The sequence below is a fragment of the Salvelinus fontinalis genome, chromosome 24 (assembly GCF_029448725.1).
Source record: "Salvelinus fontinalis isolate EN_2023a chromosome 24, ASM2944872v1, whole genome shotgun sequence".
NCBI classification, from domain to species: Eukaryota; Metazoa; Chordata; class Actinopteri; order Salmoniformes; family Salmonidae; genus Salvelinus; species Salvelinus fontinalis.
In genome coordinates this window covers 44,532,041-44,548,212 of record NC_074688.1, presented here as the reverse complement: position 1 = coordinate 44,548,212, position 16,172 = coordinate 44,532,041, and the positions used below count along the sequence as shown (strand labels likewise).

General features: G+C 44.0%; 2 protein-coding genes across 4 annotated transcripts in view; one reads left to right on the top strand and one right to left on the bottom strand.

Moving 5' to 3' along the window:
• rcbtb2 (regulator of chromosome condensation (RCC1) and BTB (POZ) domain containing protein 2) overlaps positions 1 to 2,525 on the bottom strand; it is a 43,916-nt gene extending 41,391 nt beyond the window's left edge. For 2 of the 3 annotated variants that reach the window (XM_055880776.1, XM_055880778.1), the window contains exons 1-2: positions 2,295 to 2,525; positions 410 to 553 (exon numbers count right to left, since the gene is read on the bottom strand). In XM_055880776.1, the coding sequence (XP_055736751.1) occupies positions 410 to 535 (126 nt within the window). In that variant the 5' untranslated portion in view covers positions 536 to 553; positions 2,295 to 2,525. The remainder of the gene's footprint in view (positions 1 to 409; positions 554 to 2,294) is intronic. The other variant, XM_055880777.1, reaches the window with a different exon arrangement.
• A 3,972-nt stretch (positions 2,526 to 6,497) lies between these two features.
• On the top strand, positions 6,498 to 8,539 carry cysltr2b (cysteinyl leukotriene receptor 2b). The gene has a single exon (XM_055881035.1). The coding sequence runs from the start codon at positions 6,522 to 6,524 to the stop codon at positions 7,845 to 7,847; it is 1,326 nt and encodes a 441-aa protein (XP_055737010.1). The 5' UTR covers positions 6,498 to 6,521; the 3' UTR covers positions 7,848 to 8,539.
• The last annotated feature ends 7,633 nt before the right edge of the window (positions 8,540 to 16,172 follow it).

Here is a 16,172-nt window from a genome sequence, read left to right as displayed (position 1 = left end):
GACCCATAGCACCCTATTCCCTACATAGTGCACTACTTTAGACCAGGACCCATAGCACCCTATTCCCTACATAGTACACTACTTTAGACCAGGACCCATAGCACCCTATTCCCTACATAGTGCACTACTTTTGACATTTACATTTAAGTCATTTAGCAGACGCTCTTATCCAGAGCGACTTACAAGTACATACATTCATCCTTTTTTTTTTTTTTTTTTTGTACTGGCCCCCCGTGGGAATCGAACCCACAAACCTGGCGTTGCAAGCGCCATGCTCTACCAACTGAGCTACAAAATCTGACCAGAGCCCTATGTCAAAAGTAGTGAAGTATATTTGGAACTAGGGTGCCATTTGGGAAGTGAGCCATGTCCCCTGGTGCTGAGCCAGACGGGGCCCAACAGTACTTACCTCATCGTTGACGGTGACATAGAGGGCTTCGTTGGCAGCGCTGCCGAACACACAGGCCTGTCGTATCAGACGCAGTTCCTCTGGAGGCAGGAGAGCAAACACTGGCCACTTCCCCACGTCCAGCATACTACTACTTCTACTCAACTAGGACAAACAGACAGAAACGTCAGAGTAGCATCACGCATACTACTGCTACTCAACTAGGACAAACAGGCAGAGCCACTCTACCATCCATCATCAGCACAGAATAATGTAACAATAACAGTTGTTGAATCACTAATTAAATGAAAACAGTTGGTACACAAACAACATTCTCCCTTAGCAAAAAGTAATGCCAAGGAAGTAAATCTGTCAACAGGAATGCCAGGGGGAATTCCAAAAGGAACAGACAGTTATTCTGGATTTATCAAGGTATAACAATGTTCGTTTAGAGTGAGCAAGGAGAGTTTCAGAGTATAAATTGTCCCCCAAACGGCACCTTATTTGCTTGTCTAAATATCAGACTGTTTCCATGGTTACTCCATTGATATTAGTCTGAAAGAAGCCACTGTTAAAAAAAATATATGCAAGTCTGTACAAGCCAGAATGTTGAATACAATGATATTTAAAAACGTACTTCACCGGTTGTCAGTCCTTTTTTGGCGGTAGGAAGTGGAGATATAGTAACCATAGGAAAGTGTGCTGGTAGGATCTGTTGCTTATATTTCTCATCTCCTGACGGATTCCACGATGCACAATATGTAAACAATATCTGAATGTAACCGAACGTTGTCAGCCATAACGCGTTCCCTCGCTATCAGCTGGAAGTGCCGGTGAACTTCGCCAGATGATTGCGTGGGACAACTTTAGGTCTATGCTTCGGTTAAATTCGGAAATATTAACATATTGTGTAAATCGTGCGCAAATTCCTCAAGCATTGAAAATGCAAACCAGAAATACCCTTACGGGAAAATATAGCAGTCAGGGAGCATTATAACGGCAGTACATTGTAGTATAACTGCAATTAGCGGAATATACTGCTTCCCCCCCCTAATTTTTTTTTACTGCAGTATAATTTTGCAGTAAAGTTCAATCGCAGTAATTCTGCAATTACTGCATCCAAAATACCACAGTCAACTGCAGTTACAACACTTTTAATTTAGTTTCAAAACGGGGAAAAAAAAATGTACGGGTAAAAACCGACATTTTTATTTAACCTGTATTTTTATCAGGGAGTCATACTGAGATGAAGGTCTCTTTTACATATGAGCTCTGAAATACAGACCAGCACACTGAAATGCGGTTTAAGAACACTACTGTGTGGTTATTTTGTCTCAGATTACCTCCTACATTAAAAAAAGGTCAAAAATCATCAGACAAGTACATTCAAATGAAGTGTATTTAACAGTCTGACTTGTGATTGAACTGTTCGCAAATGGGGAGCCTACATGTTTGGAGAGAGAAAGATGAGTCTTCCACTCTCGGATTCCTAGAGGCTACCTATTCCCTGTGTTTACGTCGGCCTTCCAGTTTGCCCACTCTTGTCGCCTCTCAACGCCATCGAAAACCTTTGAGAGTTTATCCCCAACGCTAGCTGGTGTGACCAAAGATAGTACAGTATGAGATATGAAGACAAGCAAAAACTGACATCCCCCCGATCACACTTGTAGGCGATGTCATGGCGACGTTGGCTAGCTAAGATCATGCGCAGAAACTCGTCATGTAGAAACTGTAGTGGCTAAGTTTTAACGCCAAAAACAAACAAACACACTAAATTGCTTAGTTATTGAATGTCATTGTAGAGGTTTATGCTATCACTCACTGACTGTCTCCAACGTAAACAAGACTCGGATAACGTTACCGAAGATGTTTTCTAAAGTAGCGTACGCTAGCTAGCATAGCTTACCCCGGCGTTGTTGTGCTATTCGTCAACGATGTCGTCGGGTCAGACAGTGATATCGTCGACTCCCTAACATTTTCATATGGCAGATCGAGTTAAAAGCGACCACATTTCTGGAAGACAGATGCTTGCTAACCAACCAACCGTGCCAATACAGTGCCGATCCCTTCTCTAGCTGAGGAAGCTTCTTGGCAATTCAGTAGTGATGTGCAGTTCGCGAACGACTCTTTTTACTGACTCGAGTCATGATTCATTTTCCCGAGTGACTCATTCATTTTAGTTGTTCGTTTGACCTGCTGCCAGGCCTCAATTAATCATACAACAGGATAAATACGCGCTCCACCGGAAAATATAAGGGGGAAAAAACATGTTTTGAGCTGATAATTGATCACATGGTGCAAGAATGGATGCAATTAATGAATTATTTTATGTTATGATGGACACAGCTTTGTATAACCAAAACATACACTAAACATACCTCCCTTTGTCAACGAACTCGAGAACGATTCGTTTGGGGTGCTGCAGTTGGAACCATATCACCTTCATAGCAGTCAGGCAATGCCTTCCACCAAGAGTCGTTCACAAACTAGTCCGGCTACGGCCACAACTAGACCTTGTTTCAAATGTATCAATAAATACTCTTATTTGTATGCCTAGCAATCAATAAATGTACATTGTTTAAAGCACACTTTTACAAATCTCAGTCACAAATAACAGCTCCAATAAACCCCTTGTGGTGAACGAGAGGCTTGTAAGATCATGACGAGTTTCCAGTTCATCATTCAACGGTAGAGGGTCCTGCGTGCCCTGGGCATTATTGACTCAAATGAACGAAATGAGTCGAAAGATTCGTTCTTTTGACTGAACGAGTCGAAAAGATCAGTCAGTAAATAGGGCCGAACGTCCCATCACTACTATTCAGACAGTACAAGTTGACTGCCGAGTTCATATCTTCATCGATGGGGGCGGGGGGCGTTCTCGTTCGTGTTGCATTCAAGCACATCCGTCCTGCGCATTCGTCAGCAAGATGTGATTGATGGGCACACTGCTCAGTGGCGGTTCTAGACCATTTCAACTGGGGGGGGGGGGTCAAGCTGGGGCCAGTTGTACTGTTAGAGAAGCCAGTTACATTAGGCGTTATTGTTGTCATCGTTCTCTTCACTGCATTGCAGACATCAGCAGTCAACTGGCCATGTTCATAATCATCATCGTTGCCACTGTCTAATAAAGGATGTAAAAAAAGAACGATAGCAAAAATTAGTTATGTAAAAATTATTTCATACTCCACATTTAGGGGGGCCACAAGGGGGTCCAAAATTGTTGTCACAGGGGCACTGCCCCCCCCCCCCCCCCCCCCCTACCCCCAGGACCGCTAGTGACACTGCTACAGGTTGATTTGAAATCATTCCTTTCCAGTAGCCTAAAATATGTGTTTTATATGTACACAAGATGATATAAGGGGACTGCTCTGTAGCCACCGCACCTTCACCATTGTAAAACATATTTTGGAAGCTATAGATAATATAAATGCATCTGTTAATGTCTACATTCATTTTTTTTCCCATGTTTATTTTATTACAGACACTTTAAATGCATACTTTAAAATTATGTCAGCTAAACATTTTTTTTTTTTTTTTTTTAAGATATCAAAACATTTTCCTTATAAGTATAATTTTTTAGAGAGTACTAATGTTACCGTCCCCACTACAACAAAACAATAGTTAAATACATGTAATTTAGTCCTTGAAACGTTCAATTTAAATACTGTAGAATTCCATCCATTCCCATGGAGGACTGTTCCTACCGGGGAGTACCAATATGGCCGACTAGTGGCTTCAAAGCCTCTTAATTGCCAATACACAGTATCCACAATCCAGGGTTTATATACTGTACATCATAGCCTAAAATACGTCAGTCCAGGGTTATTGAGAGATACTGACAGTATCTTTAAGATAAGAGAATCTTGGCACCATCTTTTCTCTCTTCCCTTTTGGTAACCATAACATAATATATTTACCTTTTAAGTAAACATTATATCATATATTTCACCCCTGCCTTACATTCATTGATTACTAGAATATCTACATGTCCAATAACCAATTTTTTGGGCTACCTAAAGGAGGGGGCGGGGGTTGTACCCAATATTTGATCTGCAAGCCATAGGTGTGTGTTTCTCAGTAACCACGCACAAACTTGTAATTTAAGCTACTGGAAAGGAATGACTTCTCAAGTAAAAAGGCTATGCTCCGTATAGGCCTAACGTCCGGGGTTTTCATCTGGTTGTTTACTTTGTATCCATGGATGTGTATTAACAACTTTTTTCTGGTTGTTTACTTTGGATCGATGAATGTGTATTAATAGATTTTTTTCTCTCCATCCTTAGCAAATCTCTGAGGACAACGGTCTACTGTACACTGTGTGCAGAGAATGTCTCCGACTGCAGTCATAAACCAGCCACCAGAGTTTATAATAATAAAGATGAATTGATTTCTTGACTGATTTGAAACTGAGTTGCAGAAAAAGGAACTCGTCTCACCAACAAATAAACAACGTTTTGAAAATGGAAAGTTTACATTTACATTTACATTTAAGTCATTTAGCAGACGCTCTTATCCAGAGCGACTTATAATAAGCAAGTGTTTATGAATGCAGAAATACAGGCCATACAGACACACGTTAAGACACATTCTATTGCCTTGGTGTCTGGTAACTAGGAATGCTGGGGAGGGAGGGAGGCAGGGGGGGGGGGGGGGGGGGGCTATACAGGCATCTTTTTTTCAAATTCATCTTTAAAAGGACATATGTAGCTTTGCTGGAAGAGCAAAACTAAATGGGCGGGGTGAACGACATCATGACAAGTGTTATTATGAAACGACCAACCGGGGAGATGGAAAATCAAGTGCTTCTAGGGTTGATCCTGCGAACCAACAGTACACGGCGCAGCATACTCCACTCGGTAATGAAGTCTCGCTGTGGCGGTAGGTACACCCCTGGATCTGAGATGAACAGCTGCTGATCGGCAACACAGTGTTAACTGAAAAGTCAGGGTGCTTCTCATCATTAGTGTATCACAGTAGGTAAAAATCAAATCGTGGTCAAGTTTTTTGTTTTAAGATTGATTGTTGTTGCAGCTTATGGCTCTGTTTTGGCATTTTGCTACAGAATGTGTTGTACAATGTGCATGGAAGATTATTAAGAAAATACATACACAAAGTATTGAGTATTTTAAGCTTCTAAATGCTGTGTTATGGGACAATTCTTACAATATTGAGAGTCCACGGGATGGGATTGTGAAGAATTTTGTCAGGTAACAGCCTCCTCAAATTTATAGCAGAAACTATAAACACTCAGGCCATTTGGCTTTTACAAATCTCCTGAACTAACCAGATTTACAATTTTAAGTTATTGTTCTGCTATTGTTCTTATTCTTTACTTAAGGGTTACAGTTAATCACTCTCTTCTCCCACTATTTATCTCTCTCTCTAAGTTGCTATTGTTAAGAATCCTTTCATTATCACAAGTGAAAGCAAGTTTACAGTGCGGGGCAAGAGAGGACTGTGGTATTTGAGAATGTTTGATTTTGGAGAAGCAAAACTCAATTGTGGTCCCAGACGATGTGGTAGATCAGTGATAACTGAACAGGGTTGGCAGTTTTTATTATTTTATATATATGACGTAACGTGTCAACAGGATTAAAGGAAATGGTATTTAGAAGTCTAAATGTCAAAAAGTCTCGTGACAACCACAGATACGAGGAAAAGCTTTGAAACACTCCTGTGGTCTGAATGCGGATCAAGTGAGTTTGAAACCTGCTTGTTGCACTCCAACTTCCGCGTGAATTCTTTCACCCACGGAGGAACACTTCGTGCTGCTGTGTAACTGTTTCACTTTTTTCTCCCCATTACATCAGTCTCTCTTTTGTGTGGACTCAAGGAAAAGTGCATGTGCAACAGCTAATGGGGATCCTAATAAACTGATCTCTCTCTCTGCCTCTCTCTCTCTCTCTCTGCCTCGTTCTCTCTCTCTCTCTCTGCCTCGTTCTCTCTCTCTCGGCCTCGTTCTCTCTCTCTGCCTCGTTCTCTCTCTCTCTCTCTGCCTCGTTCTCTCTCTCTCTCTCTCTCTGCCTCGTTCTCTCTCTCTCTCTCTGCCTCGTTCTCTCTCTCTTTCTCCCTGTCTATCTCTCTTTCTTTCTCCATATTTTAGGAGCAATCTAAAAGGATTAAATCAGTCATCATGGAAGATGGCAACGTGTCCTCTAACTGCTCCATCAGCATGTTCAAACACAGAGTCTACCCACCCATATACCTCGTCATCTTCCTCCTCGGCCTCACCTTCAACCTCATCTCCCTCTGCTTCTTCGTCAGTGTCTGGAGGAGTAAGAAAAGGTTTACTCCTGTCAACCTGTACATGGTCAACCTGCTGGTGTCAGACTTGATGCTGGTGTGCTCCCTGCCACTCCGGGCCTTCTACTACTTCATGGAATCTAGCTGGGTGTTTGGAGACATCGCCTGTCGAGTTATGTCCTACATCTTCTACATCAACATGTACGGGAGCATCTACTTCCTCATGGTGCTGAGTGTGGTTCGTTTTGTGGCAATCACCCAGCCGTACAGGTATATGAGCATGCAGAATAGCCGTAATTCCTGGCTGGTGTGTATTTTAGTCTGGCTGCTGGTGTCGCTAGCCTCCATCCCTATGCTCACTTCAGGGACCGTCATAGATGCTTCTGGTAGAACCAGGTGCTTGGAGCTTAATCCAGAATACAAACTCACTCACATCCGCACGCTGATCATAGCTAACCATGCCACCTTACTTCTGGGCTTCATTGTGCCCTTTGCAGTGATCTCTATCTGTTATATATTTGTGGTGCGTAGCCTGCTGAAGCTGAGGAAGTTTGAAGGAAGGACGAAACCCCACTTCAAGAAGTCCATGTCCCTAGTTGTAATAGTCCTTAGCATCTTCCTGGTGTGTTTCCTGCCCTACCACGTCATGCGGACTGTCTTCCTGGAAGCTGAGATGCAGGTGAGGGATAAAGGGTATGGAGATTCCTGTAGGTACATAGAGCGTGTACGCCAAGCAGCTGTGATCACTCTGTGTCTCGCAGCGGGGAACAGCTGCTTGGACCCACTCCTTTATTTCTTCGTTGGAGAGAACTTCAGGGTTTTCTGTCAGGGTGCTTACAAGGAGATGGAGGCAAAGTCATTGGCTAAGATGGAGGGAAAGAGGAAGGTTCCGACGACAGAGCTACAGGAAGGAACACGTCCGACGACAGAGCTACAGGAAGGGACACGTCCGACGACAGAGCTACAGGAAGGGACACGTCCGACGACAGAGCTACAGGAAGGGACACGTCCGACGACAGAGCTACAGGAAGGGACACGTCCGACGACAGAGCTACAGGAAGGGACACGTACGAAGACAGAGCTACAGGAAGGGACACTTACGACGACAGAGCTACAGGAAGGGACACGTCCGACGACAGAGCTACAGGAAGGGACACGTCCGACGACAGAGCTACAGGAACTAAACACTCCAAACAGCTACAGATCTGATAGTTAGCCCGGGACAGGTTGTACGTGAAATATGACTATATTTGATGGCTTTGAGAAGAAACTCGAGAGATGGTTATTTTCTTTTTCCATAAAAGACACTGCTGACAACCCAAGAAGGGAATATACAGGTATATCAATACAAATTATGTGTCCCACTGTGTATGTATCCAGTCCCCTCCTCATGAATTGTTTTATCTAATTGTTGTAGGCCTAACAGGTTTACTATCAGAATATTCTGTGACTTGTCCAAGCCTGAACCGTTGCAATATACAGGTTAATATGTACCTTAGTCGTGTTCAAACAGCAACTTCTGGAGAAATCAGACACACCCACCATTGGCAGGGTACAGACCGACAGGATTGGACAGCTCTGTAGGTTCTGAATGGAAAGCACCAATCAGCATGAAGGAGTGATAAAGTAGAGGTCAAATCAAACAAACACTTTATTTGTCACGTGCGCCGAATACAACAAGTGTAGACTTTACCGTGAAATGGTAAACCCACAAGCCCTTAACTCTTCTTGAACTGTAGTGTTGGTTAAGAAAATATTTAATAATAAAAAGTAACACAATAAGAATAACAATAACGAGGCTATATACAGGAGGCACCGGTACAGAGTCAATGTGGAGGCTATATACAGGGGGTACCGGTACCGAGTCAGTGTGGAGGCTATATGCAGGGGGCACTGGTACCGAGTCAGTGTGGAGGCTATATACAGGAGGTACCGGTACCGAGTCAGTGTGGAGGCTATATACAGGGGGTACCAGTACCGAGTCAGTGTGGAGGCTATATACAGGGGTACTGGTACAGAGTCAATGTGGAGGCTATATACAGGGGGTACCGGTACCGAGTCAGTGTGGAGGCTATATGCAGGGGGCACTGGTACCGAGTCAGTGTGGAGGCTATATGCAGGGGGCACTGGTACCGAGTCAGTGTGGAGGCTATATACAGGAGGTACCGGTACCGAGTCAGTGTGGAGGCTATATACAGGGGGTACCAGTACCGAGTCAATGTGGAGGCTATATACAGGGGGCACCGGTACAGAGACAGTGTGCGGGGGTACAGACTAGTTGAGGTAATTTGTACATGTAGGTGGGAGTGAAGTGACTATGCATAGATAATCTACAGTGAGTAGCAGCAGTGTACATGTAGGTGGGAGTGAAGTGACTATGCATAGATAATCTACAGTGAGTAGCAGCAGTGTACATGTAGGTGGGAGTGAAGTGACTATGCATAGATAATCTACAGTGAGTAGCAGCAGTGTACAAAAAAGGAGGTTGGCAGTTGTATTAGTTGTTCAGCAGTCTAATGGCTTGGGGGTAGAAGCTGTTGAGGAGCCTTTTGGTCCTAGACTTCGTGCTCTGGCACCGCTTGCAGAGAAAACAGTTTATAACTTGGGTGACTGGAGTCTCTGACAATTTTCTGGTCTTTCCTCTGACACCGCCTATTATATAGGTCCTGGATGGCAGGAAGCTTGGCCCCAGTGATGTACTGGGCCGTTCGCACTACCCTCTGTAGCGCTTTACAGTCAGATGCCGAGCAGTTGCCATACCAGGCAATGATGTAACCGCTCAGGATGCTCTCGATGGTGCAGCTGTAGAACCTTTTGAGGATCTGGGGACCCATGCCAAATCTTTTCAGTCTCCTGAGGGGGAAAAGGTTAAGTTGTGCCCTCTTCACGATTGTCTTGGTATGTTTGGAACATGATAGTTGGTTGGTGATGTGGACACCAAGGAACTTGAAACTCTCCACTACAGCCCTGTCGATGTTAATGGGGGCCTGTTTGGCCCGCCTTTTCCTGTAGTCCACAATCATCTCCTTAGTCTTGATCACGTTGAGGGAGAGGTTGTTGTCCTGGCACCACACTGCCAGTTCTCTGACCTCCTCCCTATAGGCGGTCTCATCGTTGTCGGTGATCAGGCCTACCACTGTTGTGTCGTCAGCAAACTTAATGATGGTGTTGGAGTCGTCTCTGACCATGCAGTCGTGGGTGAACAGGGAGTACAGGAGGAGACTGAGCATGCACCCCTGATGGGCTCCAGTGTCGAGGATCAGCGTGGCAGTTGTGTTGTTACCTACCCTTACCACCTGGGGGCGGCCCGTCAGGAAGTCCAGGATCTAGTTGCAGAGGGAGGTGTTTAGTCCCAGAGTCCTTAGCTTAGTGATGAGCTTTGAGGGCGCTATAGTGTTGAGCGCTGAACTGTAGTCAATGAATAGCATTCTCACATAGGTGTTCCTTTTGTCCAGGTAGGAAAGGGCAGTGTGGAGTGCGATTGAGATTGCATCATCTGTGAGTCTGTTGGAATCCAATTGGAGAATGCTGTTGATGTGAGCCATGATAATTACCTTGATAACTAGTTTATCATAGCACTAAGACACCTCGGCGAAGGCTGTATCCAGGTGTTGCGTTGTGCTTCAGAACAGCCCTTAGCTTTGGTATTGTGATGGCTAGATCTTATAAGCCCAGGGTCGTTACAGTATATTGGCCATATACCCCTACCGCTGCCCCCTCGGGCCTTACACGGTATATTTGGAATTCAATGGCTATTAGTTAATTTTTGACACGTTTTGTTTGAGCTGCTATTTGAAAGCAAAAGTCTAATTGTAAACCGTATTTGTTTTGATTAAATTCGATTTTCATAATAGCAAACTAGGACTGATGGTTTGGTCAACTAAACTAGCACGTCTGTTTGGTTACCACGGCAACTACCGTAGCTATCTAGTAGACTTGCTAGCTACTTCAGTGGATGTTGAACACATTTCTAGCGGCAAATGTGTTAAATTATAGCCATGGTATAAAAGGGATAGGACGTTATGCTTCTGTGGAAAATAATCCAACTCAGTAGGAAGCAGGTGCAGAAAGAGCGTTTGATGCAAGGTAATAAAAAAGACCACAACAGGAGCCGCGTACTGAACATGAAAACAAACCAATACTCTCTGACGACTGAGGCCACAGAGGGCTAAATAAAGAGAAGATAATCAAGGTGATGATGAAGTCTATGTGTGCGTAATAATGGTTGCCAGGGCCGGTGGTTAGTTGAATATCCCTTACATACAATATTCTTTTGAATAACACATTACAGGTGAAAAGAGCCTACAGTAGCCTATCAGTAAAAATAATGGCCTACCTGGGGTGTTTATGAGGGGGATTTGAGTGTGCAACATTGGGCTAGGGAACTTGTAGCTTTAAAAAAAAAAATAATAATTGTGCGAAACCTCTGATCTCAGACGGTTTTGTAGCTTGGTGACAAACTGTCCACAGACAGAGATGGACCTTTCTGCCTCCACGATGTCGCCTTTATGGTGGGGAGCGCCTTGGTCAGCTGGTGGAGGTGTCCCGATCTTTGTTGCATCAAACAATGCCAGCTCCTTGCATAGCCGCGGGAAGAAGGGATGCTGAAAAATCACTATACAAAAAACAATAATATATATATTTTTTTTTTTAATGGAGATTTTTGAAAATAATCTCACAAAAGTAGTACACTGGGTCTTTACAAGTCCTGTATTAGTAGATCTATAGCTGTCTGTAGCACAGGCAAATTAATATTTATAAAAATGTGATCCTTGGAGAATCTTGAGTATGTCATCACTTCTCTCCCATGTCGGGAGGGCGGTTCAGTTGTCATGGAGATCACTTGTTTGTAAGTTTGTGGCCTCCCCTTGTACACTTCAAGAAGATGATCCCTACACAGGTTACTTTACTCAAAGGTTAAACTACATCAAATATTCCCGGACACCTCACCACTGTGCAAGAGGTGCAAGCAGGATGAGGGGACGTTGACCCACTTATTTTGGACATGTCCTTAGTTACATACTTACTGGGCTCTCGTTTTTGACGACTTGTCTAAAGCCTTTGATAGTTCTAGCCCCAGACCCACTGGTCGCTCTGTTTGGTACAGTTGATGGGAATAACCAGGAACGCAAGACTGTCTCTCTTTGTACTCTATTAGCCAGCAATTTTGGAAAGTGGAGACTGTACCGACCTTTGAAATGTGGTTACGTGATTTAGGGAATGTAATGTAACAGTATAACTTTAAACCGTCCCCTCGCCCCGACACGGGCGCGAACCAGGGACTCTCTGCACACATCAACGACGGTCGCCCACGAAGCATCGTTACCCATCGCTCCACAAAGGCCACGGCACCAATGTAACAGTATAACTTTAAACCGTCTTTAAACCGATGTGAAATGGCTAGCTAGTTAGCGGGTACGCGCTAGTAGCATTTCAATCAGTTACGTCACTTGCTCTGAGACTAGAAGTAGTGTTGCACCTTGCTCTGCAAGGGCCGCGGCTTTTGTGGAGCGATGGGTAACTACGCTTCTAGGTTTCAGAGCAAGTGACGTGACTGATTGAAACGCTAGTAGCGCGTACCCGCTAACTAGCTAGCCATTTCACATCCGTTACACTATACATATGGAAAAGATTAGATACAATACCTCCAATAGAAGTCCAATGTTATAACAAAATATGGCAGCCGATACTGGTTAAATGGTCTATTCCCCCTTCATCACTGGGTTGATGATCTGCTGCTACTGTGTGCTGTACTCCACTCAATATTTACTTTGGGTTTAACTACACTGCTTGTAATGACTATATGCTGTCTTCTTATAATATGTACCACCTAGTAGGATTTTTATTTTTGTATATGCGAGTTAAGTTTTGTTTTGTCCTGTACATTTGCCATCCCATTCAACACTACAATGAATGTCAATGTTTGTATCTCCGTCTTCTTTTTCTGTTGGAAAATAATAAACATATTCAAATAATAAACATCATCATGATAAACGTCATCTTCGGGCCTGCTCTCTGACTCTGCATCTTCCTCCTTGGCATAGAGGTCTTCGACAAGGCCATTTGTTGTCCTCAGCTGCATTTGCTGCGATGGCCTTACTGAAGACATCGTCGGGTAGTTTGCTCAGAACAGATGGATTCAGGAGGTACCTGTAAATATATAAATCCACAAAGTCACTCACATAGGTAATTGCATAGTCTGATGATTTACCAAAGATATAATCATAGGCAATTGTTGTAGCCTAAACTATGAGTGTTTTTATAAGAAGGAATAAAACAGATTTATTACACTATATGCATATGTAACCGATGTGAAATGGCTAGCTAGTTAGCGGGGTGCGCGCTAATAGTGTTTCAAATCGGGTGATGTCACTCGCTCTGAGACCTTGAAGTAGTTGTTCCCCTTGCTGTGCAAGGACCATGGCTTTTGTGGAGCGATGGGTAACGATGCTTCGTGGGAAGCAGTTGCAGATGTGTGCAGAGGGTCCCTGGTTCGGGGCGAGGAGAGGGATGGAAGCTATACTGTTACACATAGGAATAATAAAATATAAATTAGATACAATTGCAAGCCTATGCCTGAAGAGGAAGACCAGGTTATTTTGCCTCCACTGGCTGAATCTGGTCTCGATGGTATCTCCTGGCAGATCGGGGTTTGATCCAGCGTGAACCGAAAGATTCCATCTGCCATGATGAGTGTGGTGCCCTGCTGGTTAACTCCACGGCCATTTTGACAGGTTTGAGACAGGTGAGATTAACTTTTTCAAAAGTTTCAGCTGCCCATCACTCACAAGAAGTCCTGGATTGATGTCAATTAGAGCCTTGGACACTGATCTGTGCAACAGCCCACATCGCTCCACCATAAAGGCGAGACTGTTCCAGTGGGTGCGACAATACAATATCAGGGACAGTTCATTCTCCGTCTCCTGTTGCACGCAGGCCTGAAGCTTATCATTGCTGACTGTGTGTAACGGAGGTGAAATGGCTAGCTAGTTAGCGGTGGTGCGCGCTAATAGCCTTTCAATCGGTGACGTCACTTGCTCCGAGACCTTGAAGTAGTGGTTCCCCTTGCTCTGCAAGGGCCGCGGCTTTTGTGGAGCGATGGGTAACGATGCTTCGTGGGTGACTGTTGTTGATGTGTGCAGAGGGTCCCTGGTTCGCGCCCGGGTCGGGGCGAGGGGACGGGCGTAAAGTTATACTGTTACATGTGGCCCTGTGAAAGTGACATGTAATCTTTCGGATCCTTTCTACTGTGTTGTACAGATCATCTCTCACATGGGACAGGGCTCCGATTCCCTCTTCTTCTTCCGTCAGTTTGCTTTATCTGGGCCAGGTCGCAATTGTAAATTAGAACTTGTTCTCAACTTGCCTACCTGGTTAAATAAAGGTGAAATAAATAAATAAATGTTTCAACATCATCTCTGCTGTCATCATCAGTGGCTGCTGTAACGGATGTGTAACGGTTCTCATTTGCTTGGACGACAAAGTCCACAGTGCTGTTCTCTTCCACGGTTTATTCTGCAGACACAACACAATGTGTAACCTTCAGAGAAACTGAAAATTCATCATGAAATCCCCATCAAAGTTGAACAACTCTTTGTCTTTTTTTAATAATAGTTGTAGAAAAGCTTTAAAAAAACAAAACAGTTACCTTTATTTAACTAGGCGAGTCAGTTAATAAGAACAAACTCATACTTCCAATATGCATCGTTACATCTACAACAACATGACTACAGAGGAGCGCTCAATTTATAATGACTCCCTCTGGTGGTCATACCACAGCACCGCAGCACATGGGCTCCACATATACAGTCACATAACATTGGTCCATAACAGTTTGGGAGCACGTACCTGAAGACACACACACACACACACACACACACACACACACACACACACACACACACACACACACACACACACACACACACACACACACACACACACACACACACACACACACACACACACACTGTGTAAACCTCAGAGCAACTGCAAATCCGTCATGAAAACACATTTACACTTCACGAGGTTACTAATCTCACTAGCAAGGAAAAGTACAGGATGGACGCTAGCTAGCCTTTAGCGTACATGTCCATACAATTGTAAATACAGGGCACAACTCTGTAACACTATCATATAACATGTCAACATCGATAGTGATTATAAAACAATATCGTGTTCAGCCTTAACATACATTAGGTATCATTTTAAAAGTGAAAACACTGGGTGCAGCATGATACATACGTCCATCAAAGTTGAACAACTCTGTGGCTGAATGCTGCGTGATCATGCAGACATATATGCACAGAGATGCAGTTACGCAAATAATACAGCAGGTGGCTCCACAACTACACATACACACACACACACACACACATACATGCATACAGTCGTGGCCAAAAGTTTTGAGAATGGCACAAATATTAATTTTCACAAAGTCTGCTGCCTCAGTTTTGTATGATGTCAATTTGCATATTTGGGGCAGCAGGGTAGCCTAGTGGTTAGAGCATTGGACTAGTAACCGAAAGGTTGCAAGTTCAAATCCCCGAGCTGACAAGGTACAAATCTGTCGTTCTGCCCCTGAACAGGCAGTTAACCCACTGTTCCTAGGCTGTCATTGAAAATAAGAATTTGTTCTGAACTGATTTGCCTAGTTAAATAAAGATAAAATATACTCCAGAATGCTATGAAGAGTGATCAGATGAATTGCAAAGACCCTCTTTGCCATGCAAATGAACTGAATCCCCCAAAAATATTTCCACTGCATTTCAGCCCTGCCACAAAAGGACCAGCTGACATCATGTCAGTGATTCTCTCGTTAACACAGGTGTGAGTGTTGACGAGGACAAGGCTGGAGATCACTCTGTCATGCTGATTGAGTTCGAATAACAGACTGGAAGCTTCAAAAGGAGGGTGGTGCTTGCAATCATTGTTCTTCCTCTGTAAACCATGGTTACCTGCAAGGAAACACGTGTCGTCATCATTGCTTTGCACACAAAGGGCTTCACAGGCAAGAATATTGCTGCCAGTAAGATTGCACCTAAATCAACCATTTATCGGATCATCAAGAACTTCAAGGAGAGCGGTTCAATTGTTGTGAAGAAGGCTTCAGGGTGCGCAAAAAAGTCCAGCAAGTGCCAGGACCGTCTCCTAAAGTTGATTCAGCTTCGGGATCGGGGCACCACCAGAACAGAGCTTGCTCAGGAATGGCAGCAGGCAAGTGTGAGTGCATCTGCACGCACAGTGAGGCGAATACTTTTGGAGGAAGGCCTGGTGTCAAGAAGGGCAGCAAAGAAGCCACTTCTCTCCAGGAAAAACATCAGGGACAGACTGATATTCTGCAAAAGGTACAGGGATTGGACTGCTGAGGACTGGGGTAAAGGAATTTTTCTGATGAATCCCCTTTCCGGTTGTTTGGGGCATCTGGAAAAAAGCTTGTCCGGAGAAGACAAGGTGAGCGCTACCATCAGTCCTGTGTCATGCCAACAGTAAAGCATCCTGAGACCATTCATGTGTGGGGTTGCTTCTCAGCCAAGGGAGT

What these genes read in the sequence shown, in the direction of transcription:
- cysltr2b (XM_055881035.1), top strand. Translation starts at nt 6,522, where the DNA reads ATGGAAGATGGCAACGTGTCCTCTAACTGCTCCATCAGCATGTTCAAA.